This window comes from Ceratotherium simum, chromosome 29, assembly GCF_057802395.1.
Source record: "Ceratotherium simum simum isolate JZ-2026a chromosome 29, ASM5780239v1, whole genome shotgun sequence".
Classification (NCBI taxonomy): domain Eukaryota; kingdom Metazoa; phylum Chordata; class Mammalia; order Perissodactyla; family Rhinocerotidae; genus Ceratotherium; species Ceratotherium simum.
This window is the reverse complement of record NC_141928.1, coordinates 4039531-4064415: the sequence shown is the minus strand read 5'-3', so window position 1 is coordinate 4064415 and position 24885 is coordinate 4039531. Positions and strand designations below refer to the sequence as shown.

Genomic DNA, 24885 nt, shown 5'->3' with positions numbered 1-24885 from the left:
GCACCGGCTGGGGAGAAGAGGTGGGTGCAGACCTCCTGGGTCCCCAGAGCAGGGAAAACGAAAAGGAGAAGGCCTGCTCCCTCGGCGGGGGATCTGGTGGCAGCTGTGGTTTAAATGCCCTGAAGGGAGGCAGGCGTATGAGCGCGTATGTTGAGCAGCACAAGGAGAGGGTCCAACAGCTGATGGACCACATGATCAGCACTTGTCTCTGATTTTTTTTTTGAGAGGCCAGAGTTGTTGATTCAAGGAGACCATACGTCTTTTCTCTGAGGCAGCAACTTTGGAGAAAAGTCTCCATGAGTATAATCCCCAACTCCCAACCACTTTCATCCTGGCCCTCTCCCAGGGTGCTCAGGAGCCCAGAATGAGGGACCAGTGCACTCTGCTGCTTGAGTCATGGGTCCACGGGTGGCAAGAGGTGAGAGAACCCAAGGTTTAGCCAATTCTAGTCGCTAAAAGGACCTTGCAGATAAGTTTCACACTTCACCAGCACACATGCACTTTTCACTGCCTGCTTTTGCCCCACATGGTTTCCTTGGTGGCCAGACTAAGGAAACTAACATTCTTGTCTACTTGATTACATTGTTTCACACCTGAAGCCAACAGACCAGGACCATCTCTATCAGTGCTCCCAAGGCAAAGCTGATCTTGCCTTCTCGGCATTCCTTGGCTGGCCTTCGGGAAATTACCCTCCCTTGTTATAAGAGGTCTTGGAGAAACTGTCTGGCAGGGTGCCCCCTTATCCCCTGGCCAAAGAATGATGGGGGTGTGTGAGCTACCCATGCAGACTCTCTCTCCCTGGACTAACGACTTGATTAATTGATTGACTGATTGATGTGTTGTCAGTGAAAGAACAGCGTTTACTTCCTTTTTATTTTTTCATCATGATATAATTCACATATGACAAAATGCACAGATTTTAAAGTGCAGTTTGACAAGTTTTCACAAGTGCACACATCTGTGTGACCACCACAGCATCCCCATCATCCCAGGATGTTCCCTTGTGCCCTTTGTAGTGAGTCCCCCCAACAGAGGCAGCCACTGTTCTGATTTCTACCATCTGTCTGACTTGGCCTATTCTAAAACCCCATACAAACGGAATCGTGCATTCTTTAGGGTCTGGCTTCTTTCGCTTCAACAACGGAAGGTCCTTGAGATGTGGCCGTGTTGTGTCAAGTGGCTGGTTCCTTTGGTTGCTAGGCAGGTGGTAGTCCACCGATGGATATGCTACACTTTTCTTCTCCGGGGAATTAGAATCTGGAGAATGGGGATGGCAGGCATGAGACCCGGAGGTGCTGAGATGGCACCTCAGAGAGAGGCTGCCAGGTGGTCCCGGACTTCCGAGGCCTGGCTGCCCCACATTTCCTTCCATCTGGAAGCTCCCTCACACTTTTCCAGAAACCTCTTTTTTGTCTTAAGTTGGCCGGAGCCCATTTCTGCTGTTTGCAGTGATACTTCTGGTCATGTTCTTCTGCTTAAGCCCTTCTAAGGCACCCACAGCCGCAGGGGGAAGTCCAAGCTCCTAAGGAGACTACTGGGCTACCTATCCCCAGCCCTGTTGCCCGTGCCACCCACCCCAGTCTCCACCATTCTCTCAGAGCCCCCCACCTCCCCTGCAAGAACATACTTCCTTTCCCTGTGTTCTGGGCAACGCCTGGCTCACTCTGGTTGCTGCCTAAACAGCACTGTCTGTGGGGAAGGCTCCCTCCGCCCCCTGCCAGCCCCCAGGCAAGTGGAGGTGCTGCTGCGCTGGGCCCCGAGCCTGCCGCGTGGTAGGTGTTCAGCAAACACTGGCTGAATGAATGACTTTATTAAAAGAATGAATGAAAGTCCAAGGAAGTGGGGCCACTGCACATTTCAGTCTGGCACCAGGGAGCCCAGTCTGTCTCCAAATGGGAAAACCAGATCCCGCTGTGTGGGCGGCTCTGGGTGAGAGGCAGGCAACCATCCCTGCGACCTCTCCGCCCCTCGGCTCCTGCTCAGCCCCAGCCCCCAGCCCCAGCTTCCAGGAGGAGGAGAAAGCCTGTGCTGAGGAAATGCGATTAGATGTCAGGTGCGAGGAGAGAACTCTCTGGAGCCATAAAACCGCTCAGCAGCAGGAAGACATTCCTCAGTCGGTTTTGTGCATGAGTATGTGTGTGCTTTCTCCGCAGCTGTAAACTCCAGGGCCAGGGCTGTGAGCTTGGTGGTGGTGGGGGGGTGGGATGGAGGAAGGCAAGAGTGGAGTTGCTCACGTGTTGCAGCCATTAAGGCGGAAGGGGGCCGAGGAGGGACTGCCCCGAAGCGGGGAGACAGGTGACTGGGCCTGGGCAGCCCGAGGAGCCCACTGCAGAAAGGCTGGGACGTGAGCTTCTCTGAGGCTGGGGAGCCCGAGTGCAGGATGGAGGTGGGGGGGTGGCCCGCGTGTGGCTCCCGTCCGAGACCTGGCCGCCTGGAGACACACCAGCTGGCTCTGGGGAGGGCGTCCAGCTCTGAACAGGACTGAAATGACCCTCGGTTCTCCCTGGAACGAGGGAAGCGACTGGCCTGGGGAGCTGGGAGAGGGAGAGGCAGAGGGGAAGAGACAGGCCGACTGCTTTGGGGTGTTGCTTTCCCGGGGGCATGGGGGGCCAGGACCGGGCTGGCTGGGGGCCACTCAACCTGGGCAGGCTCTGAGCCAGCCGAGACGTGCGCTGGCATGCCCCGTCCTTCCCGCCCTCCTGTGACCTCTGTCAGCCAGCCGGCCATCAATTCTCCCCACCCCCACCCACCCCTTACCTGCTAGTGCTTGGGCCAAACCAGACCCCACAGGCCGCATGCCTTCCTGCCAGGACGCCCTCGCTGTGCTTGCTTCCCTGGTCACACTGTAGCCCTCAGCCTTTCCTGGCCCCCAGCAGGCTGTGGTCCCTCCCTTCTAACCCCCACCAGGCTGCGTGTCTTGAAAACCGCTCACGCACACAGACACTGACTCAGCGCCGGCCACGTGCGGGGCTCTGTGCTCAGCACTCTTCCTACTTGGTCCCCTTGGGCCCTCAGCAGCCAGGGGTGGGGGTGGGGGGTAGATGCCTCTGCTCTCCCCGTTTTACAGGGAGGAGACTGAGGCCCAGAGAGGAGCAGAGACTGGCTCCTGGCACAGGCACCCGCACAGCCAGCAGTCTCTGAGCGGCCTGACCAGCCTGGGCAGCATCCTCCTCTGCCCAGCAGATGGCGCCGGTCCCAATGGGACCCAGCAGGGGCCAGTCCCCGGAGGGGCGGGGCAGGGGACCCAGGCCTGGCAGCCACAGCACAGGGAAAGGGAGCAGACTGCCTGCGCCCCCCTTCCCTCACCCCCCGGGCCGGCCGCGGAGCAGGCGGTTTTATAGAGGTGCTGAAATGCCTGGAATGCCACACAGCTCCCGCCTCCCTCCCGGACAGCTGTCTGTCTGCTCGGCCCGGCCCAGGAGAGCTGGGCCAGCTGCTGCATCTGCGTCCTCCAAGTGTTGAACACCCGACCCACGGCTCCGGGTCACCCCAGAGCGCAGCGGCCCTTGCTCTCCATGTCAGGGTCCGCGGAGTCTCCCCTGCAGCTGGTGGGATGGGGTCTGGGCTTTGATGCTCCTGGACTCCTTCCCTGGGGTCCCCAGCCTAGACTGCCATCCAGGGCCTCTGCTCTGTGCACATGTCGTGTGTGTCTGTGTGTCTGCAATAGAGCTTGTGACAGCAACCATTGTTGTCTTCAGCCGCTGGATGAAAATTAGCACTTCGACTCACCCCCAGCTCCTGAACATCTGCTGGGGGAGCCAGGTGGAGGTTCCACTCCTTCCTAGACCTAGGCGTTGGTGTGCCCTTTGCCCCCGTGGGCCTCAGTTTCCTCATCTGCAAAATGGAGCTCCCTCAGTGAGCGCTGATGAGCGGTGTGCAGAGCTCTGAGTGTGCCGGTCCAGGACACGCTGTCTAAGCATCTGTTCAGTAAACTTGTAAAGAGCAAACACACGGAGGATTCTCACCCTCTGCAAAGGGGGCCTCCTCATCTGTTCACAGGAGAATGGCTGCCCAGACCCAGGAGCTCGGGGCAGGGCTGGGACTGGAACCCAGGCTCGCCCGCATCGCACAGCCAAGACATCACCAGCTCCCCCATCGCGGCCGCTGGATGCTGCCATTCCCTGACTCCACCTCCTCTGAGTGCAGAAGGGAGAGTGAGGCCAAGAGGGGATGGAACTCCTGGGGACCCGGCCCGGCCTCGGGGACAGGCCCTGTGGCAGGGAGGGGCTGGTGGAGATACTGATCAGGGAGCCCTTGTCAGCAGAAGACCCTCCTTGCTGGCTTCTGCAGGTTTGCTGGGAAGACACCAACCTCTGCTCTCCCTGCTGGAGCCATCTCCTGTATGACCGGGCTCTGCCTGACCGCCTGGGCAGGCTGCGAAATCAGGCTGATGGCCTTGCTCTGTGGGGTCCCAGCCACAGGTTGGGGAAGACGATTCTGGCCCCACTTAGAAGCCAAAACAAAGTGCTGGGGCCCCTGGGGGCTTCCTGGAGGAGGTGGCCTTGGAAGATCATTTGGGGGGGCCGAGCATGTGCAGATGGGTGCAAAAGAAGGGCTCCAGAGAGGGGAAAGCAGGAGCCAAGACGGGGGGCTTGGAATCATTTCTTTCAGTGACTCTTCAGGGAGCCCAAGACACAGTTTGAATTACAGGAGGGATGGGGCCAGGAAGGAGCGACTCTGCTGGGTCATTAGTGGGGCTCAGTGCAAAATGGGGGGCCCCTTGTTCAAAAAGCAGGATGAAGCTTTCCCTTTCCTCCATGGCCTCTCCTGACCCATTGAACGTGGTATTTTTTATCTGCTGTGTCACACCTTCCCTGGCTCCTGGTGTCCCCCCAGATCCTCAGGCCCCCAGTGGGTCAGGCAGCAGCTGCACTCCCTGTGGGTCTGGAGATGCAGGCTCACTGGTGTCACTCGGGGGAGCCCTGGCTGGCTCCTGGAGAGAGAGGGTGGGGTGGGGCAGAAGAGAGGCAGGCCCAGGGTCACGCACTGCAGGAGGTCACAAGGCCAGGGGGGTGGCAGGCCTATCTCCCAGGCACTGTCCCCCCAAGCTAAGAGAAGGCACTGGGGTGTTTGTGTCAGTCAGCCGTGGGGTCCCTCCCAAGGGAAACAGTTAGTCACCCTGGCGCTGGCTGGGTGTGGAGCTAGAAACGCCGAGAGAGCTCAGGACTGTGCCAGGGGTGAGGGACTCTGGCGCTCGGCTGGAGGGGAGGGGATGGCAGCAGAGGCTCCCAGAGTGAGTACTCTTCCTGTATATGTCGTGTGTCTGTGAGGGGCCGGTGAGTGTGTGCGCATGTGTGTGTGTTCGTACATGTGTGCATGCAAATGTGTGTGCATGTGTGTTCTTGTGCGTGTGTGCATGTGTGCACGTGCAATTGTGTGTGCGGGCAAATGTGTGAGTGTGTGCACGTGGACGTGTGTCTGTGCAAATGTGTGGCTGCATGTGTGTGCTTGTGTGTGTGTGCATGCAACTGTGTGTGTATGTATGTGCATGTGCATGCGTGTATGCGTGCGTACGCGACGGTGCTGGGTGACAGGTTCCATCATGTCTGTGCTTCAGCACACCGACTCCAGGGGGCAGTGTGGACCTGGGTTCGAATTTTGGTTCCACTGACCATCAGCGGCCCCAGGGGGAAAATGAGATGAAGAAGCCCTGCCTCCTGGAGGGTTCTGGGGAGGATGAACACCACATCAGGACCTGGTGGATGGAGAACATGTGATCAGTAAGAGCGCCGGGTCCCTGATGTGCTGTTTACTAGATGTGTGACCTTGGGCGTCACTCCACAGGCTTGGAGCCTCAGTTCCTCCATCTGTAAAATGGGGATAACAAAGATGCTGCCCTCATAACTCTTGGCACCTAGGAAGAACTCAGTACAGGGTAGTGGGCATTGCTGTTTCTACTACTGTTATTCCTACCCAATCATTCCTATCGGTGGCCAGACACAAGGCAGAATTCACCCAGGGGTGGAATCATTCTCAGGTCGTCATGGGGGCAACTGAAGGAGCTTGTCACAGTCCCTTCCAGCATGAAGGATGGAGGGGAAGAGGAGGGTTTTCCAGGTGCCGCTGTGGGCCTACATCTGTGGCGCAGAGGCAGGGGGATGGACGAAATGGCTCAGACGACCTTACAAAGTGTGGCCCTGCTTCCGCCCCCACCATCTGGAGGTGCCTCTGTACTCCAGGAAGGCAGGCGCTGGGGAGCCTGGCCTGCGAGGTGCAGGTGCCCGGCCTTGCTTGGGTGCGGCTTGCAGTGTCTTGGGTCTGCCTGGGTTGCCGGGGGCTGGAGCGCGTGCTGCTTGCCCCGTGCTCTTCTCCACGCTCTGACTCAGCAGGAACACAGGCCTGGAGCCCCACGCCTGGCCTGCCAGGAGCTGCCCAGCTGGCCCGGGCCCAGCCAGGCCGCTACACCCTGCCAAGCTTGTGCTGAACATCTGCACAGAGTTCCCCACGCCTCTCCCCACTGGCCCTGGCCATTCTGGCTGTCTGGTCAGCAGGCCGTGGGCACTTCTGTTCCTTCCCTGGAGCCCTTGGCTGATCCCTCACTGGACCTCCCTCCGTCCTTCCACCTGCATGCGCCTCTGCTTCCCAGGAGAATCTCTGGGTGATTGGCTGGGTGACCTTGGAGCATGGTGTCCCCTCTGGACCTCACATTTCCCATCTGTAAAGTGGAGCTATCAGCCTGGACGCCTTATACACCCCAGACTCCATTCTGGGGAGTGTCCAAGACTGGGCCCCCTTCTTCCCTCTGGAGGCAGAAATCGGAGAGGCGGGGGTTGGGGCTCACCTTCACCACTGCCAGCCTCCCCCGTGACCCCAGGCTCCTGGCTGCACTGTCTGGACACCCCGACACACGGTCCTGACTTCTGGACCCGGGAGGGCGGCCTCCCCGCTCGCTGCTCCTGGGCCGCTGCCGGCAGCCGTCAGCAGGCAGCTGGGCCGGCCTGGCCGGGCTCCAGAGGCGCGGAGCGGGTTAAAGTGTGCGCCAGGCCGGCCGGCGGCGGGCGGGGGAGCAGCCTGGTGGGAAGTGTGAGTTCCTCCCTGTCTGCCTGACAGCTATAAAGGCGGCCGCGCCGCAGAGCCGCCACTGGGCTGCGCGCCTCCCTGGGAACCCCCTCTCGTGGGTGCTCTTTGAAGTGGAGGAGCCGGCAGGAGGGAGGAGGAGGAAGGGAGAGAAGCAGAGCCCGCAGCTCTCTGTGCTCCGAGCCTCCCCCTGCCCGTGCACCTGGCGCCGCCTGCCCACAGCGGCTCGGCCCCTTTCTCCAGAAGGACAACCTGCTGACCCCGGGCCAGGTAGGCCACCTTGACCCGTCCGCTTCCCACTGCAGCCCTCCCAGGACACAAGATGCAGCCCTGAGGGGGCTAGGGGCAGAGCATCCCCCAGCCCCCTCAGGGGGCTGTTACATAACAGAAGGAGGGCTCGTGGGGAGGGGTCCAGACCCTCAAAATGCGGCGACAGTGGGCCTTCGGCTCCCAGCCTCGGGCGCCTGAAGTTCTTCTTTGCCCGGCAAGCCTCTCCCGCTGGCCAGTGGCTGTTTTTGGACCCGAGGGAGGGATGGATCCCGCGTGAGCGGGGCCTGGCCTGTAGCCAGCGGTGTCTGGGAGCCTTAATGAAAACCAAGTGTGAGGCCGGCTCAGCACCTGTCTTCAGCGGCAGGCAGGAGCAGGGGCACCAATTAGCCAATGGGATGGCTGAGGGGGGCTCTGTGCTTGTGTGAGGCTGGAGGGGGATGCAGATGGAGGCCTGTGGGGGAGGGGTGGCAGACAGGGCCGGGAGCTGGCAGGCAGGCAGCTGGTGAGATGGGGGGTCTCCACACTCCAGGGGGTACTGCTGTCTTGCCCGGGCAGGGACATTCTTAGGGTGCAAGGGTGTTGTTGGTGTAGCTCCTGAAAGTCTGCAGGTGCTTAAGCTGCAAGGAAAGGTGGGTTTGATGGAGGAGAGGCGGGGCAGATTTGGAGTTGGCATCAGGGCTGGCGGGGGTGGGGGGACTCTTGCACCTTCTTTTCCTGGAATTAGCCAGGTTTGCTCTGGGGTCTGGGGACTCGTCAGCCACCTTGCTGTGTGGCTTTGGGCAAGTTGGCTTCCCTTTCTGGGTTCCAGGGGGATGGGCTTGGTGGTTTCTGAAACCCCTTCTTTGAGTCACTGGCAAGTGACACTCAGAACCTGCGACAAACCCTGGACAGAGGCCACTATAGGCCCCTGTTCCTCCCTTCTGGGGAGCAGGGGTCTGTGCTGAGGAAGCAGACGGGGGAGGCTGAGGGCCCAGGAGGCTGGAGGTTCCCCTCGGTTTGACCCCTGGCAGGGAGGTCAAGTGTTTTGGGCTGGGGTGCTGACTTGTCGGGAAGGAGCACACCACACACCACACTCTAGGGCACAAGCTGTGCATCTTCCCTCTGGAGGGTGGGGGCAGAGATACCCGGGCTCTGACCGGCCTGAGCTCCCCGCGGGCCCCAGGCCCAGCACCCCAGGGGCAGGGGGAAAGCTGTGGCCAGGGAAGGGAGGGGCCTGGCAGAGCCCGTGGCATCCATGGACCTGTCCAGCAGCTCCACACGGCCGGTGGGCAGGGTCACTCTCCCACGTGGTCAGCAAGTGCTGAGCAGGTAAAAATCCCAAAGTGCTCTTGCTTGGGCCAGTTCTAGGCCAAGGTGATGGCCCAGTCCTGGTCCTCGGCTCCTTTATCCGGTGGACGAAGCCTGGGCCTACAGCCTCCTCAGCTGTCCCCGGTTTTCTCCACAGGCATTGTCCTGGGAGCTCAGGTATTCAGAGGCAAAGCGTGGCACACGTCCCCACATGTGCTCAGATCAGGAGTGGCAAGACTTAGCACACACACCACCACCCTTGTATCTCAAGCCTGTGGCAGGCATCTCTAATCACTCACTGAGCCCTCCCAACAGGGCCACCAGGCAGCCACTACTAACCGATCCCAGATCACCTCTGGGCCTCGGCACTGGGGGAGCCCCAGGGCTCTTTCCTAAAGCGGACCCTGGTCAGCTGACAGAGGAGCTGGGCCTGGCCTGGTGGTGACAGTGGCCTTGCTTCCTAGGATGGACGGCAGACTGTGGCCTTCACATTGGGTCTGGTCCCTGCTGGCTCTAGTACTCGTGGCTGGGGGTGCGGCGTCCACTGGGGCCACGGTGAGTGGGGAGCATGTCCCTCACCCAGATGGGCTGATGTGGGAGGGGCTGTGTGACAGGTGTGGGGCACGTGACCAGGGGTCCCGGGATACCTTCCCCAAGCCCGTCTCAGCTCCCAGGAACATGTCTTACAAGCCCATCAGACCAGCCCCCATGCAGGGGGCTCTGCTGCTGTGGAACCCTTACCGGTTTGGCAGGACAGGGCTGAGGGGGCTGAGAGCTTTCCTTCTGAGCCAGGGCCTGGAGTGAGACGTGGAGACGCAGTGGGCTCGTGTCCTGCAGGACCCAGGTGGGGCCCTGGGCTCAGGGGAGAAAGGAAGTAAGGACGGTCAGGTGCAGCCTCAGGATCCCACTGAGCTCCCAGGAGGGTCCAGATCTCAAGGTCGGGAGAACCCAAGGCCCACAGCTTCCTGGGAGGTCCCTCCAAGACTGCCCCGGAGATCTGAGCCCAGGCTTCCCAGTGACCTGGTCGGCGGCCATCCAGGGGGCTGTGTCTTCCTGTTCAGGGCCCCGGGACGGCCGGCCCGGGCTGCCCAGTGCTCCAGCCTTCTCTAATCATCTGTGGGGACTCTCACCCAGGACAACAGCCCGACGTCCAACAGCCTGGAGGGGGGCGCCGACGCCACCGCCTACTGGTGGGGGGAGTGGACCAAGTGGACAGCCTGCTCTCGCAGCTGCGGGGCTGGGGTGACGTCCCAGGAGCGGCACTGCCTGCAGCAGAGGTATGGGGGCATGCAGGTGGCCCTGAGGGGCTGGCGTGAGGGTGGGGAAGCCAGGACAGGAAAGGAAGGCCTGGGAGGGGGGCAGCCTGGCCTTCTGTCTGGGGCAGTGGGTGATGGGTGGGGGTCTCAGGCTGGGAGGGGGTCTTCAGTCTGAGGCAGCACAGGCCAGGTCAGCGACTCAGTCTTTTCATGGACCTCTGCTGGGGACGTGACTCCTGATGGGTCCTGGGCCATGGTGTCCCGAGGTTCATCCTGCTCTGGGGCGTTGGGGACAGCCCTTTCATGAGAAAGCAGGATCCATCTCTAGGGCTCTTTCAATGAGGGGTGAGGCCCACCCTGGCCTTCTTTTCTGAAGACCGTGTTAAATAAACATGTGGAAAAGCATATGGTGGGGTGGTTACTGTCAGGCAGACCTGGGTTCAAATTTTGCCTCTGTTACTTCCTAGCTGTGTGACCTCAGGCAAGTCACTTAACCTCTCTGAGCATCAGTTTCTTCATTGGTGGAGTGAAGATCATGCTAGAGCCCACCTGACGTTCTGAGAACACAGTAGACAATGTATTTATGCACTTTAGCCCAGGGCCGGGTACATGGCAAATGTTGTCGTTATTATTAATTCTGTGTACTAAGACCCCGTGCGATGTGCTGGGGATACAGAGGTGACTCGGATATGGCCCTCCCCTGGGAAGGGGCTGGGAATCACCCTCTGATGACTTGAATACGTGTGAGACAAGGAGGGGGCTCTGGTGGAACGGTGGGGGTGAGTGGGAAGGAAGGACCCTTCGGTCAGAGGGATCAGGGAGCCTGGAGGGGCCAGCCCAGAGGCAATCTGGAGTAGGAGCAGGGTTGGGGCCTGCAGCTCGCAGCCCTAGCTCAGAGCCCGCATCTTCCCACCAGGAGGACGTCTGTCACTGGCACTGGGAACAGGACCTGCACGGGCACGTCCAAGCGGTACCAGCTGTGCCGTGTGCAGGTGAGGCCCACCCCCCTTTTGGCAGGTCTCAGGGCGTCTTCTTGGTGGCCCTTGGGCCCTCCGGACGCTCCGTCCTTGGCCTGCCCCTTACGTCCTGTTGAAGAGACAGATGGCGAAGGCCAGGCTCAGAGCTCCCCCTTCATTCATTAAATCAAATCTGTGGCACCCACCCTGTGCTCCAGCAAGTGCAGGGATGAGGAGGCCTCGCTTCTGCTGGGTGAGCTTGAAGTGTGGCCTCAAGGTCTGAGGTCTCTGGCTGCAGCCCCCCTTTGCCCACAAGTTCTGCACCAGGTGCTCGCTGGGAGACTGACAGTCCCCACCTGTGAAACAGTCCCCCAGCAGCCCAGCTCCAGCCCCCCGTGAGCTCAGGCACCCTTAGCCTCTGCGGATTCCTGTTAACCATGAGTAGGCACCGAGGCGGTGGGGGCTGGATGGGAGGCGCCAACTCTCGTCCAGCCTCTGGGCAGCAATCAGTGGGGCCAAAGCCAATCTGAACACAAACTCTGGGGCGTGGGGCAGAGAGACAGCAAGCTGTTGGGGTCTCTGCTTGTGTCCCCATGTCCTGGCGTCCGTGTGTCTGCGCGTGTGCACAGGTGCAGGGAGTTAGGGGCTGAAGGGAGGCCAGTGGCTATATCTTCCGTGTTGGCATCACGGGTCAGCTGCCCACCTGGACGCTCACGAGCTCCAGAGGGAGACCCACCCCAGCCCAGGTTCCAGCCCCAGCAAGGCCTCTCCCTCTGCCCAGTGGGCACTTCTTCTATGAAGTCAGGTCCACCTTACTCTGTGCACTGTTCCAGGCGCTGTGGCTACAGCCGTGGACACACAGCTGAGCCTCTGCCCGAGGATGCAGCATGGGTGGGGAGCCAGCGGGAGCACAGCCAGAGCCTGGTGTCCCTTCCCCTTCACTGTGTAGCTGGGGAGAAGGCCAGGGTGGTGAGGAGATGAAGGGACCCTGCCCAGAGCGTGAGGAGAGCCAGCACATGTGGGTGTTTGAGGGACAGTGGCTGCCCTTCCTCTTGTCCTCGCTCCTTCCAGAGAGCGAGTGAGACGGAGAGAGAGAAGGAGAGTCCATCCCATGGGCCACGGCCCTGGCGCAGCTGTCCGGGCTGCAGCCACTTCCTGCTCAGCCGGGACAAAAATACCTTTGTCGGGCCGAGTTCCTCCTGGAGCCTCCCTCCTCGTCTTCTCCCTTCCCAGGAGTGTCCGCCGGACGGGAGGAGCTTCCGCGAGGAGCAGTGCATCTCCTTCAATTCCCACGTGTACAACGGGCGGACGCACCAGTGGAAGCCCCTCTACCCCGGTACCAAGGCCCGGGGACACCCAGCGGGGAACAGAGTGCGGGGGCGGCCCTTCCACATCCTGGAAGGACCCACACCCAATGGGTCACCTCCTGGGGACAATGGGAAGGAATATCCTCGTCCAGTGCCTGGGCAGGTGGGGAAACTGAGGCCCAGAGGGAGGGGTCTTGTCGAAGGTCCCAGGCAGTTCTGGCAACGGTGTAAATGAGTTGGCCTCTCCTGCTCACCGCGTAGGTGCTGGGTGCCCAGGGCTGGCAGCCCAGAGCCGTCAATTGGCTCAGACCTCCTGCAGAGGGGGAAATGCCCCCCACTCCCTGGAGGCAGAGGGTGGAACTCACAGAGGCTGGACTGGGCCAGACCACCTGCATCTTGGTCCATTTCTGCCACTGACATCCTGGGCAAGTTCCTTCCACTCTCCAGCCTCAGTTTCCCTACCTGTGCAATAGGGAGTGGGTGCTGTCTCAGTGGGAGGAAGAGGGGAAGTCCCTGATCCGGCCCCCGCTCCCCGCCCTGAGACCCCCCTCTCTCCCCCCAGATGACTACGTCCACATCTCCAGCAAGCCGTGCGACCTGCACTGCACCACCGTGGACGGCCAGCGGCAGCTCATGGTCCCCGCCCGTGACGGCACGTCCTGCAAGCTCACCGACCTGCGAGGGGTTTGCGTGTCTGGAAAATGTGAGGTTGTTAAACATTGTAGCAAAAGTACCACTGGCCTCATTGTGCCGACCGCCCACCTGTGCCCCCGCGGTGGTGGCGGCCCGGGGCCTCGGCGCCCTCCCAGCAGCCCTCTCGCCTCCCTTTCTGCAGCCCATCGGCTGTGACGGGGTGCTCTTCTCCACCCACACGCTGGACAAGTGCGGCGTCTGCCAGGGGGACGGTAGCAGCTGCACCCACGTGACAGGCAATTACCGCAAGGGGAACACCCACCTCGGTAAGGGCTCCCTGTGCCTGCAGCTGGTCCCCAGGATGAGCCCGTCCCCACCTGCAGAGTGAAAGGTCCTTCCCCTCCTGGGCCGCCTCAGCCTCCGCCCGTGCCCAGATGAGCCAGCCAGGTGCTCTGGAAGGCCTCCTTTGGCTGGGAATAACGAGCAGCTCTCTGTTGAGCACCTACTAAATACCAGGTGCCACAGTGTGCACCTGGCTTGGGGATCATGCTTGGCCTTTGCAGCAGCCTGCAGGGAGGTGTTAACACCACACTTACAAGGGGGAAACTGAGGCACGAGTCCCATCCTCATAGCTAGTATGAGATCTGTGTCTGGGCAGGCGGATTCTGGGGTCTAACCCTCAAACCCGAGTTTCTGAGGGCTGAAGGGGTGCAGAGGCTCCCACCAGCTCCAGGCAGGCTGCCATGCAGAGCCAGCCCTCCCTGCCTAGGGCAGTCCGTTCTCCCAGCCACACCCGCCTGGCCTGATGTTTGCTACCAGCTCTGGGCCAGCCCTCACGGGCGCTGGGGTAGGGGTGGGGGTCTGTGCAGGTGACAGAACCTTGTACTTTTGGAAGGATGTCACTTACAACACTCAGCGTTGGACTGAATACATTCCTTGGTCTCAGTAAATGCTGCTAGGATTAGACTGGGTTATCAGCCTCCAGATTGGGGAAGGCAGGGCAGCTTGAAACTCACTTAGCAGATGGGGAAACTGAGGCCCTGAATGGGAATTGCCTGCTTAGGGTGAGCCGGGAGAGTCTGGATTAGAACCAACCCCAACAGAGCCACCGTGGACCCAGCTGTTGGGACCCTGGCCATGTCCTGGCGGCGGGGGGAACTGCCTCCCCTACCCCACACGAGAGATAATTTCAGAGTCAGTGTTAAGGCTTGGACGTGGGAGCCATGGATGGGTGTGCTGGACTGAGGAGGGTTAGGGTAAAGAAAGGAGGGGTGTCTTGAGAGGAAGGCCCTGGGCAGAGCAGCGCACGTGGTCTCAGTAATGCGTGGCGAGTGTGGTGGGCCGAGACCACTTTCTCTGGAGGCCTCTCTGTGCGAAGGGGTGCAAGCAAAGGCGCCTTGCACTTCCTCCCTTCCTTTCGCAGGGCTTCCTGCCAGACCCGGGGCACGGAGACGGCAGGGGCAACGTGCAGGCAGTGCATCTCTTTCTGAGCAGCTGCTCTGTGCCAGGCACCACGGGCTGCAGTAAGGCCCAGTAGCCAGGGCTCATGCCTCATGGCAGTCTTGGCGTGGGGGGCAGGCTGGCGCAAAACAGCACCAACTACTCTACCGAGCACTTACTGTGCACTGAGCCCGGTCAGGCCCGCCCTGCAGCATCTACAAGGCAGGTGCTACCTCTGGCTCAATTTTACAGATGCAGAAACAGGCAGGGCAAGGTTAGGGAGCTAGTCTGAGGGCACACAGCCGGAAGTGGCAGAGCTGAGGCTGAACCCAGACAGCCTGGCTCCTGGATCTGTGGTCCTAACCACTGACCACACTCTGCCCTGACAAATGTATGTAGGAGGGCCCTGCAGGGTGCGGGAGACGATTATTAAATGCTCCGGAATCGTGAGCTGGTTGCTAATTTAAAAATTAACGTATCTAAAGCTACATTTAAATAAATTGTATTTAAACAAAGTCATCATTTCCTGATGGCCTTACCTCTGTAACTGTCTCACCTGTGCGGTGGAGATGCCGCAGCAGCGGGTGAGCCACTGTGCCCCTCTTCCCACCTCTGCTCCCAGCGACAGCACGCGGGAGCTTGAAACTGGCTGCGGTGGCAGTGTTTACACCGCGGAAATTGGCCAGTAGGACGGGTCAGAGCTCCTCTCACTGTCCCACCAAAAGAGCCGGTTGTTAAACGTTTACCAGCCGCTGCCGGCCGGGAGGGACAGGCTCAGGGTCTCCAGTGCCCTGTGAAAGGTGGCAGGCAGGGAGAGGATGACGTGCGGTGCTGGCCTGTGGGAGCAGCTCACCAGGCAGCCAGGAGCACAGGGATCCGCCAGTCCTCGTACGGGAACCTGTGACGTGAGCAACAGCCACAGCAAACCTGGATGTCTGAGAGCCCCCCTCACTGTCTTGTCCCGGGAGACTTTTCCATCTTAGGACTTTTAAATCTCTCCTTCTCCCTAGCCACCCCTCTATCCCTTCCTCAGACCTCTGCCCCCCAGGACCCTCGGTCCCTTTGTTGGGGGACTCCTAGTGGTCTCTGTGCCTGCCCCTCACCTGACGCGGGGTGTCGATGACAGGCTCTGAGCTGACCTCGGCCGGGCCTCATACTTTCTCATCAGCATCTTGGAATGTGGCAAGCTTTTAAAATCAACGTGAGGTTGTGACAAGACGGGTTTTTAAAATCCTAATAGTGACGATGCCCTCGGGGCCAGGCTCTGTGCTGTGCAGTCTCTCAACATCGCCTAGAGTGGGAGCCGTTATCCCTGTGTAGGGATGAGGAAACTGAGGCCTGAGGGCTCTGGCGACTCAGTCAGGGTCACCCCGGTGATACGTGGCAGAGTAGGACCCAAGTCCATTTGACTGGCAGATTTAAGGTCCTGGTGGCAGTGTCCCTCGGGAGGGGTTGGGCAGGTACCATTGAGCGTCAGGGAAGCCAGGTAAACCTGGGCCCCTGCCTGGGGCGGGTCAGCCCTCCGATGGCCCGGGGCATTTTGGTAGGGCCTGGGACTCACCTCTCTGCCCGGTGGGGGTGTGGTTGCTGGGGGTGGGGCTGCCCTTAGACTGTGCCCCTCACCCACTAGGAGCACGGGAGGGTGGTGACTGCCATCAAGAGGTGCCTTTACAATCGAGAGGCCGTGGCCATAGCTAGACCTGCTGGTCACTGTCGTCCCATCTCCCCCAGGTTACTCCCTGGTGACCCACATCCCAGCCGGTGCCCGAGACATCCAGATCGTGGAGCGGAAGAAGTCCGCTGACGTCCTGGGTGCGTACGTGCGGCCTGGGCAGCTGCCTTACCTGGGCTTGTGGTTCTCACGGGGCAAAATGTGTGGGTAGAAGGGACGCTTGACCCTGGATCCCTTCCTGCGGGAGAGGGATGGGCCTAGGAGCCAGAACGCGACCTGGGTGTGTGTGTGTACGTGGGGGTCATACGGAAGCCGACCTCACACCCGTGTGTGGAAGGACCTTGTCCTCGGAGCTGCTTGACCACGGAGGGGTCGTGACATCAGGTAGTGAGTTCCCTGTCCCTGGAGAGCCTGGCTGAGGCACAAGCTGGAGGTGTGGAGGTGGGGCCCCACCCCCCAGGCTGCGAGGAGTGAGACTCAGTTGGTGAGAAGGTGGAGGCACAGTGAGCAGAAGTAGGTGGCCAGTCGGAGGCCGTGGGCAACGAGAAGCAGAGGCAGGATTCAGACTCAGGTCTGGTGACTTGCGAGTTGATGTTCTTGCCACTGGATGGTCCCTGGTGGGAAGCTGTACCTTGGCGGGGGTCCTCCAACTTGAGGATTCTGCAGTTATTTGCATAGTGGCTGAGGCAGTGAGGCCCCAAGTTGGTGACAATTTCTGTAAAGTGTCCCTGTGTAGCTAGAGCCTTGGCCTGGCAATGTGCCTTGTCTGCACCCCCAGGGTGGCCTGAGGCCTTGATGGCTGTGGTAGGGAGATGCTGACACCTCGGAGCTGCCCTGTGTGAGACCGGCCGGGGACCCAGGGTGGGAAGGTGTTCCTGGTGGCTGGCTCACCTCCCTGCGTCTCAGGGCAGCTGCGTGAGAGCCAGGACTGGTTGGGGGAAGCCCACCCTTCTGAGGGGAACCTGAGATGGGTCAGGCTTTGCTAAAAGTCCTCCAGGGAGAACTCAGCCCAGGCTCTCAGCCCTTCAGACCACAGGGCTCCAAGTGCTGCAGACCCAGAGCTCCAGCCCCCGCCCCGGCAGGTCTACACGCTGCGGGCCCCAGGCCTCCGCCAGGCCGGTTGCTCTGTAGCCCGCTGGGAGGGCGTTGAGGCCAGGAAACACCGTGTTCCCAGAGCTGGCTGCAGAGCAGTCGTTGCTGCAGCAGACGCGTGGAAATGCCAGGGGCGGCCTCGGAGCACGGGGAAAGCCACAGGAAGGAAGGTCGTTACCGTCAGGAAGCAGGTTTTGGACGCGGGCCGGGATTTAACCCCGCGCACATACCTGCAAGCCGGGTGGGGACACCCAGGCCCCAGCACGCGCTCCATCACGCACGGCTTGGACTCCCATTCTTGTAATTTTTTAACTACGTTGAGGGTATTTTTCCAGCAGACACGTCCTGCTTGTTGCGTCTGTCTGATAATAAATTAATTGCCCGGCTCCTCTGCCCGCGTTGCATCAGGAGCCTTGGACGCCGAACTCTTCCCTCCCTGGGGCCAGTCCCTGGAACTGACTCTAAGGACACCTCTGGAAGACACACTGTCCCCGCGTGTGGAGCCCGCCTCCTCACCCTGGCCCCCGGCCCCGTGCCTCCAAGCGCCTCCGCTCACCCTCCATCCTCAGCCCCGGGGAGGGCAGCGGCCCCCGACAGTCACACCAGCGCTGGGCCGTTGTTCCAGCCTCCAGGGCCTGCGGGAGACGGGCTGCTGGGGGTTGCATGCACATTCTTTCTGTCTGGGCGTCGTCAGGCTGCAGTCAGGCCCTGGGAGCGGCCATCCTTCTGAGATCCTCTGTTCCAAGTGTCCACCCGCACCTCACCTCAGAGAGAAGGCTACAGAGAATGTTCCCTGGGCTGCTGTCAGCCATGCCTGGGAGAATGGATTCGTGGGGCAAATGGCCATCCAGGTTGCACCAGCGTGGCAGCAGAATGTTATGGTTCCCAGTGAGAATACTGAGCTGGTCAGCTTGGGGTGGTCTGGAAGGGCCTGCTGGGGCCGCTGGGACAGCCCTCTTGGCCAGCCAGGTCTGCAGCATCATTCAGTGTGGACCCTGGAAGGGGCACTGAGGTCACCTCCCCATTGTCTGGGTGGGAAGCTGGGGACGACGACTCGCCTGGGGTCACATGGTGAGTCTGCAGCAGAGCCAGGCTAGATGGCCCAGCCCCGACCTGCCGACACCTGTCGTCCGGTGTGTGCCTTCCCCAGGTGCTGACCCTCCTGGTCAAGACCTGGCTGCTTGGTCCTGATGCTAGCTCATCACCTCGCAGCCCCCAGGCCCTTCAGTGGCAGCCAGAATGACAGGACAAAATGGGCCCCGGGCCAGCTATCTCCAGTTGTCTAGACGAGCCCTTATTTAGTTTAGGCTGATAGGAAAGTTCATTCACGCCTCCTCAGCACTCACTGGCCAGGGCCACAGGCTGGACGCAGACAGAGCGTCTGACTCCTCCGCGACGTGGAGTTTCCTGTCTTCAGGGTATCTGGGGAGGGTCCCGGGGACGGGCTGGCCACGGTTCCCTGAGCACGTGATGCTGCTCCTGCCTGCCCCTCTGTCCTCCCTCCAGCCTGTCCAGCTCACGTGACTGGGCGGCCTTGCCTTCAGCTCTTGCAGATGAAGCTGGCTACTACTTCTTCAACGGCAACTTCAAGGTGGACAGCCCCAAGAACTTCAACATCGCCGGCACGGTGGTCAAGTATCGGCGGCCTATGGACATCTACGAGACGGGCATTGAGTACATCGTGGCACAGGGGCCCACCAACCAGGGCCTGAACGTCATGGTGCGTGGGCCGTGGGCTGCGGGCAGCAGGGGCTGTGGGTGCCGCTTCCCCAGGGAAGCCAGCAACAGGCAGGGGGCTTTGGGGCCAGCGACACCACGTGGTAGCCCCATAGTGTGCATGCACGCGGCAGCGTCTCCATTCAGCTTGGGGGGTGCCTCATTGGTTCACTCACTCACTCATTCATTCACTGATTCATGCCCTCCTTCATTCATTCACTCAGATTCTAATTCCTTCACTTAGCCTCCCATTTACTCATTAATTCATTGATTCAATTTGCCATTCACTCGCTCACCCAACTACCCACTCTCATCCTCTCACTATGTAACCATTCATTCATTCATTCACTCATTCCCGCTGTTAGTACCCCTGCTGGATGGGCATAGCAGGAGGTTCTGTGCGGGTCATCAGGATCTGCAGGGGAGGCTAAACACAGACAGCTGGATGGAGGTGCAGGGACACAGGACCCACTCCCCACTCCACAGTTGGGGTTTTATGCCCTCCGTGTAGTTCCCTACCCCGCACCCTGGACACTGGCATTTCTGCCAGGTCCTCAATGCTGAGGGACCATGGCAGGGTTGTGGCCCTTGGCCCTCCCCAGACCTTGGCCCTGCCCCCTAGGATGCTCATGGCTTCTGGGGGCAGGGCACGGGTGTGAGCAGAGGGCAGGAGGGAGTTTGGGTCTGTCGTGCCCAGCTCGCTGGAGTTTTCCCATGGCGGGTGTCTGGTAATGAACGCCATTGCAGCTTGGTGCCCCAGCACGGAGAAAATGTAGAGGACTTGTCACCAAGATCAGATGATGTCCAGATGGGCAGTTCTGCTGCTCTTTGAGGCCTGCCGGCTTTTGTGGAGGCTGAGGGGCTTGGCGGGGACAGAGTCAACCCCCCTGAGCTGTTTGGATTTCCAAATCCCACTGTGGCGGGTGATCGCATCCTCACTTTATAGATGAAGCAACCTGGCACAGAGAGATCAGTGACTTGCCCAGGCGTTGACTCAGAAGTGGCACGAGTGGCCTTTGAACCCAGCTCAGTCAGTTGCCGGGGCCAGTGGTTTGTTGAACTGCTGTGCTGGAGGGGTCTCCAATTACGGGTGCTTCCTGCACCTCCCACACTGCCTCTCGGCTGAAGAGCATCCCTGGGTGGCCTCAGAATCTAGTGGGGCCACATATTTCTACATCTTCCCTTGCTGCTGCCCCCGAGGCAGACTGGCCCCCTGGCCTCACCCCCTGGCGGAGGAGCTGTGCTGTAGGGCAAGGTCCCCAGGAAACAGACTCTGAGATGCATGTCTGTGTGCAGGAGGATTTGGGGGCGTGGTCTCAGGAACAGCATCTGTGAGGGGTGAGGGGTCAGGATGGGGCAGAGGGAGACGCTGAGCTGTGATACGGCTGTGACAGGAGCCGCAGCTGTGACAGGAGCCTCGGCTGCTCCCACCGGGAGCTCTGGGGTTTCAGTGGCCCCTCAGGGTCGTTTCCAGTAGAGGCACAGGGTTTGGCCTAGTCCCTGTGTGCCCCAGAGGGAAGGGCATGACCTTGGGAGAGGCAGCTCTCTGTGGCTGAGGGAAATTCCTGGGGAGTGACTCAGCTGTGAACTGTGGCCACTCTGCCCCAGGCAGCTCGCGAAAGGGTGGGGCCTGAGGGCACACGACAGCCCCCACTCCAGTGCATCCCTTGTACTGCTCAGGTCCATTTGCTTTGCATAATGAGTTTGCCCTCAGTAGGAAGAGCCCCTCTTGAATTCCGGTTGGTTTCTTTCCTGGGGAGCCTTACACCAAGGCTGGTGGGGTGAAATGCGCTGGTCTGGGGGCTGCCGCTGACTCCCATCATTTCCCTCCTCCACTGCCTACTACAGATTCCCCTAGCCTTGGCCAGCACCTCTGCTGGTCCAGGTGGCTTACCTGGCCAGGTGTCTCAGTCCCTCTTACCTGGGGGTCTGGGATCCTGGTCTGGATGCCAGTCCAAGGTTGCTCACTTGTCCAGTTACCATCAAAATTGGACAAGGGGAGGGCCCGGCCCGGTGGCGCAAGCAGTTAAGTGCGCGTGCTCTGCTGCAGCGGCCCAGGGTTCGCAGGTTCGGATCCCGGGTACTCACTGACATACCGCTTGTTGAGCCATGCTGTGGCGGCGTCCCATATAAAGTAGAGGAAGAGGACCACAGATATTAGCTCAGGGCCAGTCTTCCTCAAGAAAAAAGGGGAGGATTGGCATCAGACGTTAGCTCAGGGCTAGTCTTCCTCACACACACAAAAAAAATTGGACAAGGGGATACCAAGAGATGCCCATGGGAGCAGCAGGGAACCAGACGTCTTCTCTGCCACCAGGGTCAAAGCATCCATGTCTGTCCCTGGTGAGCAGATGTCACTGCCAGCCCAGTGACCCTGCCGCTGCTCTCTTGGCACAAGGTGCCCAAACAGACCAGCTGGTAGTCATAGCTTACAGTTTAATGAAGCTCTTGCTGTGTCTCCTGGTAGAAGTGTTCTCCCCCTGGGAATCAGGATCTCTAGAGCCACAGACCCTAGAGCTGCAGGGACGGGAAACCCCAAATCCCTAAGTGGGTCCCTGGGACTCACAGCTGTTGCTACTCCCACCTCTTGGTTCCCAGGCCCGCCGGGAATGAACACAGCACCACAATATGGCGATAGATTCAGAGTAGGTGTTGCATCATGGGGGGTTCCCTAAGGCCCCAGCCCCACAGGGTCCTGTTGTCCCTACACTGCACCTTGGCTTCACCTGCCATCACTCTAGCAGGCTGGCAGTTTCTGGGTGATGCAGCATTTGTAGGCCCATGGATCTCATGGTCATGGGCAAGCTATGGGTCCCTTTGTCCAATGCAATGTCATGTGGTGTCCCGTCTCAGTGGATCAAATACTCTCAGAGCCCTTGGATATTGGGGGTGGTGAGGCCCTGTGGCCGGGAAAGGCAAGCTTATATTCAGAATAAGATTAATCACTTGCCCTCCTAGGATAGAAGGGGTCTAATGTAATCAATGTGCCGTCATATAGCTGATGGTCTCCTCGAGGGAAGGTGCTGTACCCCAGGCTTACTGTTGATGCTGGAAGGCTGGACACTCAGTCGTGGGGGTAGCTGGAGCAGCCTTGGTGAGTGAGAACCAATCTCTTGGGCCTGTGCGTGGTTCCCATCCCTGCTACCGTGGCTGTTCCATTCATGCACCCATTGTGCCATCAGTGGGGTGACCAATGCCACAGGCTGGCCTGGTGTCAACTGGCAAAGCCATTCTATTACTCAGTTGTTTCATGCCCATCCCATAGTGCATTAACAAGGGATGCAGAGACCTTCACATCTTATGCCCACTCCATTGATCCATTCACACGTATCCTCTAGACGTCCTCATCCCAGGTCTTAAAATCTTTCCCATCCAGGCTCTGGACCAACTAGCCAAGCCATTTGCCATGGCCCATGAGTCAGTGTATATTCTTACCTTGGACCACTCTGTTTTCCATACAGATTGATGATCACATCACTTGCACTGCCTGAAGCCCATCGGGAGGAGTCTCCTTCACTGCAGTTTTTCAGGACCGCCCCTTAACAGGGTTCTAGTGAGCTAGACCCCATTTTCAGCTTCACCCTCTTACCAAGCTGACCTGTCTCTGAATCCAGTTTGGCCCTTTTTCTCCTCTCTGACTTCATCGTAAGGGTACCCAGGCAGCCCTAGCTGTGAGCTGAGAGAGAGATGCAGTGCAAGAGTCTGAGGTGATGGGAATTTGAATCACCTGCTGATGCAGCTTTCTGTGTCCTCTGCCCCTGATTGTACCTAATCCTGGATGTGACACTTCCATCTTATAATGGATCACCGCTGGGCCCTCCCAACCACGTAACTTAGTGGAGTTGACAGGACTCATGTATAACCTTCAGCTCTGGCTACATGGGTCACTTGATGTCTTGTGGTCAAAGAGTTCTATCTCTAGTAGGGTCTGGTAGTATGCCTGAGCTCTTTGTCGGATAATGTATAATTATTTATTGCAGGTGACATGACCTTGCTCCAGAACCCTAGGGGGTCTACATTATCATATTCCTATCAAGGCTTGCAGAAACTCCACACGACATCCTCCCCACCACAGATATCTCTATGAGTGTAGGGTCAGCCGGGTATCACGGCTCAGGTGGCAGGCTGCTTGCACCACAGCCTGGACCTGCTAAAGAGCCCTTTCTCCTCAGGATGCCGCTCAGAGCTGGCAGCTTTTCATGTTGCCCAGGATATGGGTTGGACCCATATTCCTTCATGTGGACTATGCTGTGTTCAAAATTCTTCTTCATGATGGAGGGTATGAGATGCAATAATTTGCCTTTTACTTTAAAAGGATGCCCTGGCATGCCCTAGACTACTGGACCCTGAAATTTTCAGTGATGTGGAGGACACTGAATCTTAGTGGGAGTTAATCTCCGGCCCTCTGGAATACGTATGCTTTACCAAGTCCTCCCATGCCACTTCCTGCTCATCTGGTCTGATAACATGTCATCAATACAGAGGAGCAGTGTACTGTTCTGTAGAATGGTCCAGTCCCCTTTGGACAGTATTCTGACAGGGAGTGGAGGAGTTGGCATAGCCCTGGGTCAAAACTGTAAGAGTATATTGTTGTCCATCCCATGCGAATGAAGACTGCTTCTGCTCTCTTTCCCGATAGAGGGAGAAAAGAACATATTTGCCAGATCAGGGGCCACGTGTGATCGACTTGAGGCCATGTGGGTCTGCTCTAGGAAAGATACCATATCTGTCACAAAGCTGCAATTGGGGATCTTGCTCAGTTGAGTCTATAGCAGTTCACTGTCGTCCTCCTGGGTCTGTCTTGTTTCTGTAGGAGCCAACCTGTTGAATCAAATGGAGGATATGATGGGATCACCACCCCTGCATCTTTTAGGTCTTTGAGACTGGCTCCAATCTCTGTGTTTTCCCCCAGGATGCAACAGTGTTTTTGATTTATTCTCTTGCAGGGAGTTGGGGGTCAGGTTCACAGGCTTCCACTTAGCTGTCCCTGCTATGGTATCTCCTGCCCCCCAGGTCAAGGAGCCAACGTGAGGGTTCTGCCAGCTGCCCATTATGCACTGGGGCACTGGGTGAGCCTGGCATCTGGTGGACGTACTGTGAGCCAGACTGGGGCCATACTTGGGCCATTACTTGTCAGCCACATGCTCTCACAGTAACAGAGGGGCAATAATGATGCTTTGTGTTTCTAGTTAACAATGACAACTTGGACTGTGGCTCCAGAATGTCTACTCTTTTCTCCAGTGAACAGTTAACCAAGTAAATGGCTGTAGGATCTTTAGGGAAGAACTGGGAAAATCATTACCGTGTAAACTGGTTGTGGATCCCTCTCCCTGGGGACCTGGCTGATCTGTTGCTCAGTGGATTCTGGGTCTGAAAACAGGCCCAGGAAATTGGGTAGGGATTGTGGCTTTTATGTGGCAGCTGTCCTCCACTTCCTGATCATCTACCCTTGATCTCACAGACAGAGAAGCACATTTTCTGGGCCAATCTATTTGCCCCCTGAGAGTCCTTTGTTCTACCAGCCATGTCCAAAGGTCTCTGGGGGTCAGGCCTCCTGGCTACCATATCAACCTTGTTGCTTATTACAATACTTGTGCCCCCCTTGTTCTGATTATTGTGGGGAGTCTGGTTGTGACATAGCATCTCCTGCCATCAGGCTTGGCCTGTGAGGACATCTAACACGGTCCTTCTGAGTGATGTTGGTGCCTCCTCCTATCACATTTCTTTTCACTCTGGGGAGCAGAATGTCCTCCAGGCCCTCCTGTAGAAAAGAGTCACCTGGTGGAACTTCCAGTCTTTTCCTCACTCTTCCATCATCTGCTAGCAGTCCTAGCACTTGTCCTTTGCTTAGTAGAGGATCTTAGTTTCTCCAAGTTTCCAAGAACCATCCTAGTGGTGTGTGAGCACTTTCTCCCAGAGTTCTCCCAGTGTGCTAAGTCCTTTAACATAAGAGAGTGCTCCCATATGGATAAACTCTCCCTCATCCAGGTTGATCCTCTGCTGTCTTTGATCCTGACCCCTGACCCTTGGCTCCAGGCCCACAGGTACTCTCCTGGGCTCTGCCAGTTCCGGTGGGTTCGTCCTATAGGTCTGTCAGTGTATCGTCCCTTCTCCCCTGAGCAGCCCCAGGGCCCCCCTGACTGGTGAGGATGGGACTTAAGCTGAGCTTTTGGCCTGGTGGCCAGGAGAGGAGGTTGGGCAAGTCCTGAGGGAGGCCCGAGGAGTCTTGAAGGCAGAGG

At 58.9% G+C, this 24885-nt stretch overlaps 1 protein-coding gene across 1 annotated transcript in view; it reads left to right on the top strand.

The window, feature by feature from the left end:
* Positions 1-7148: 7148 nt before the first annotated feature.
* The window catches only part of ADAMTSL2 (ADAMTS like 2), a 38937-nt gene continuing 21200 nt past the window's right edge, over positions 7149-24885 (top strand). Inside the window, exons 1-9 of the mRNA XM_004423628.3 lie at positions 7149-7287; positions 9039-9129; positions 9709-9851; positions 10747-10822; positions 12020-12122; positions 12656-12801; positions 12929-13052; positions 15898-15978; positions 18475-18650. Coding sequence (XP_004423685.1) covers positions 9040-9129; positions 9709-9851; positions 10747-10822; positions 12020-12122; positions 12656-12801; positions 12929-13052; positions 15898-15978; positions 18475-18650 — 939 coding nt within the window. The 5' untranslated portion in view covers positions 7149-7287; position 9039. The remainder of the gene's footprint in view (positions 7288-9038; positions 9130-9708; positions 9852-10746; positions 10823-12019; positions 12123-12655; positions 12802-12928; positions 13053-15897; positions 15979-18474; positions 18651-24885) is intronic.